At 30.3% G+C, this 3,113-nt stretch overlaps 1 protein-coding gene across 1 annotated transcript; it reads right to left on the bottom strand.

The window, feature by feature from the left end:
* Nucleotides 1-1,533: 1,533 nt before the first annotated feature.
* Nucleotides 1,534-2,925, bottom strand: LOC117106940 (angiopoietin-1 receptor-like; the record flags this gene model as incomplete). The annotated part of the gene is made up of 3 exons (XM_033248460.1): nt 1,534-1,674; nt 2,053-2,196; nt 2,791-2,925. Coding segments are annotated over 3 exons (420 nt in total), but the record flags the coding sequence as incomplete, so codon positions are not given.
* Between the last annotated feature and the right edge of the window lie 188 nt (nt 2,926-3,113).

The raw sequence follows: 3,113 nt of genomic DNA, 5'->3' as shown, positions 1-3,113 counted from the left end.
TATTGATCAAGCCAGTTCTTTTCATGGTGCCCCATGAATAGGTTTGCAAGTATTGGGGCTAGAGGGGACCCCATTGATACCCTATCCACTTGATCATAATATGAACCATTAAACAAAAAAAGAGTTTGAGAGGTTGCAAACATGAACAATTTTTAAGACCAGATTTAGTTATGTTTAAAGTATTATGTGGATGTTCCAAAATGTAGTCTACCGCAAGGTCTATTGATCCATTAAGTGGAATGTTCGTAAATAAACTTTCAACATTAAAGGAAACCATAAACTTATCACAAACATAATAACTATAATAATAATAATAATTATTATTATTATTATTATTATTATTATTATTATTATTAGTAGTAGTAGTAGTAGTAGTAGTAGTAGTAGTAGTAGTAGTATAAAATTTATAATAATAACGATAATGGTGACAGTAAATATAGCTGTATTATATTTTCGCAGTATACTTAATATAGATAATTTGATACTAGACATAAGTTTTATTTTTTTGTATGTTTATCATTAAGCTGTTGATATGGTTCTTGTGTTTATTTTGATACTAATTGTGTGCTATGTCTATACTTTATAGTATATCATTTCGTGAAACTCATTATAATTACTTATTTGCTTGTTTACTATTTTACTACAAATAAAATGTGCGGCAATTCTACTTTTTTTTATCAAGTGTGTTTTTTGTTGATTTTGAATAAGACATACTATGTGAATGAATGAATAACATACAAACAAATCATTTAAATTGAGACAATTTGAGTAAAATAAATATATTATGATGATACTATGGTTCTCGTGAGATTTGTTGTTGCTGCTTTTGTATTTGTTGTTGTTGCTGTTAATAATATTATTTATATCCATTGATCGGTCGCAATTTAAGAACAATATTTGCGATGCAAACGAGCAGACATTTAAAAAGAAGGCAAGACACAATATAGAATACAAAAAAAGTTATTATAAAAATGTAATGCAGAAGTAAATTAGTATGCATTGTGAAATTATACATCCTAACAATGCGAACGTAATAAGCTACAAGCTACATAGCTTTTAAACTCTAGAATAAAATTAAACCTGGGTAGAAAATCAGAATTTCCAAAGGTGGGATAGTCACAAATATTAATCTATAATAAACGTTGCAACAAGGTAGTGTCAAGAATTAAAGTGACCATGTGCTAGCCAAGATGCTGCACATCATGCGCAAAACCGGTAGACCGGGGTTATATTCAAAATGAGCCGTCCGGGGATATAAAGATATTCTTTTTAGCAGAAGGGCTGAATTTTTTTTTTTTTTATTATGTAATATTACCCTCGCCTTTCCGATCATAATGGTATTACTAGTGCGCGCGCCTGTGTGTTGTTGGGCTGTCTGTCTGCATGTCCGAGTGTTCTTCCAGGGCGATTGCTTGTATAAGATGAAATAAAATAAATTGAAAGTTCCTTTAATCAGCTTTGCATACATACTCTTAGTCATTATCAGGATTACCATTTTGATTCATGTTGTTTTAAAATAGCGTATTTACAAACCTAGACAACGGGCGCCAGTATAACCAGTATGACAAGTGACGTTTGTGTTGCAACCCTCTGAAAGATGACATTCAGTAGCGTTACAGTGACAATCAAGAAGGCATCCGGGTCCATACTTGCCTGTTGTTCCAGTGTCACATTCTAATTTACATGAATGAAAATATGCGCTAAGTAAATCTGTATACCTAATTACATACTATGGTTTTTTTTTGTTTTTTTTAAATAAAAATGGATATATATATTATATTGGTCTTCTATAAACATTAAATCAAATGTTTCTGCATTCTATTGGAATACCGAAATGAACATAATATTTATTTATAAACATTTTGACAAAATTAAAATGTGCATAAACAAGATAAGATACGATAAGATAAACTTTATTGTCCATCAAATATGTGAAAATTCATGGTCCATTTGGGGTAAAAAATACAAAACCATCAGTTAAATTACATCACGATTTAAATTGCTCTAAATTGCTTTAAATACAAATCTCAAATGAATGCTGCTGAATTTTACTTTTTTTACAATCAAGGTCACCATAACCGGACATACACGAACAACCGACAGGGTCTGGAGGACAAAACAGAGCTCCTGGACAACCTGGATTTGTATTGCTGCATACGATATTGCAATCGCGTCCCCAATTATTATGGCCACACGCTATAAAAGGAATAAACAGCATTAAAATTTAAGTTAATTTAATTCTATTATTTTTATGAAAAATATACAAACCTAACCTATATAAGCCATTAAAATGTAATTTTAATTAATATTATACGATCTGTCACTGGAACTGTTTTGTGAATAAACGGCCGGATAGTTCCTACTAATATAATGCTCTTGTCTGGTTTACTTTATTAGTCATAAACAATTCAACAAGCCGAAGTCGAATATAATATCCTTTAAATATGAATGCATTTTATATACCGGGTAGGAAACAAAATTTAATATTCAAATTCGATTAGAGAAGAACACTCAAAATATCTGTTGATGATAGTAAGAATACATCTTTGTTTATTTTTGAAGAGATTTAATGATTAGTGTTGGGTTAGATTATGCATCTTATATTGATGTTAATATTGTTTTCATTTTCGACTATTTTGTACCAAAAAAAAAGTATAAGAATGAATACTAAATATTGATCAATAAAAATAAAAATATTGACATGCAACGCATATGAAAAAGAGAACTTTAAAAGTAATAATAGATTAACAAATAATAAATAGACACCTCAATAAACAACATTAGGCCTACCGATTTCACAGTTATCTCCTTTGAAGCCCGGGGGACAGATGCATAATCCATATGAAACAGAACACACACCCCCATTATAGCATACAGGGCAATTGTTCTCACAAATCGGAGGCAGCCACTTTCCATGAGGGCACTCTATCAAAATAGGTAGGCAATGAGATGGTAAGCAGACCGTATGTTCCCAACAAAATATATGTAGATTTTGATACGATAAAAAATCATACAGAGTTGAAGTATTATAGAAACATAATTTTATTAGGCACGAATATTTTTTCCTGTCCTCAGGACTTTTTCAACTTGAAAAAAAAAAATATATATATATA

The sequence above is a fragment of the Anneissia japonica genome, unplaced genomic scaffold, assembly GCF_011630105.1.
Source record: "Anneissia japonica isolate Jap-2015-1 unplaced genomic scaffold, ASM1163010v1 scaffold10224_len4862_cov93, whole genome shotgun sequence".
Taxonomy (NCBI): Eukaryota; Metazoa; Echinodermata; class Crinoidea; order Comatulida; family Comatulidae; genus Anneissia; species Anneissia japonica.
This window is presented reverse-complemented; position numbering and strand designations above follow the sequence as displayed.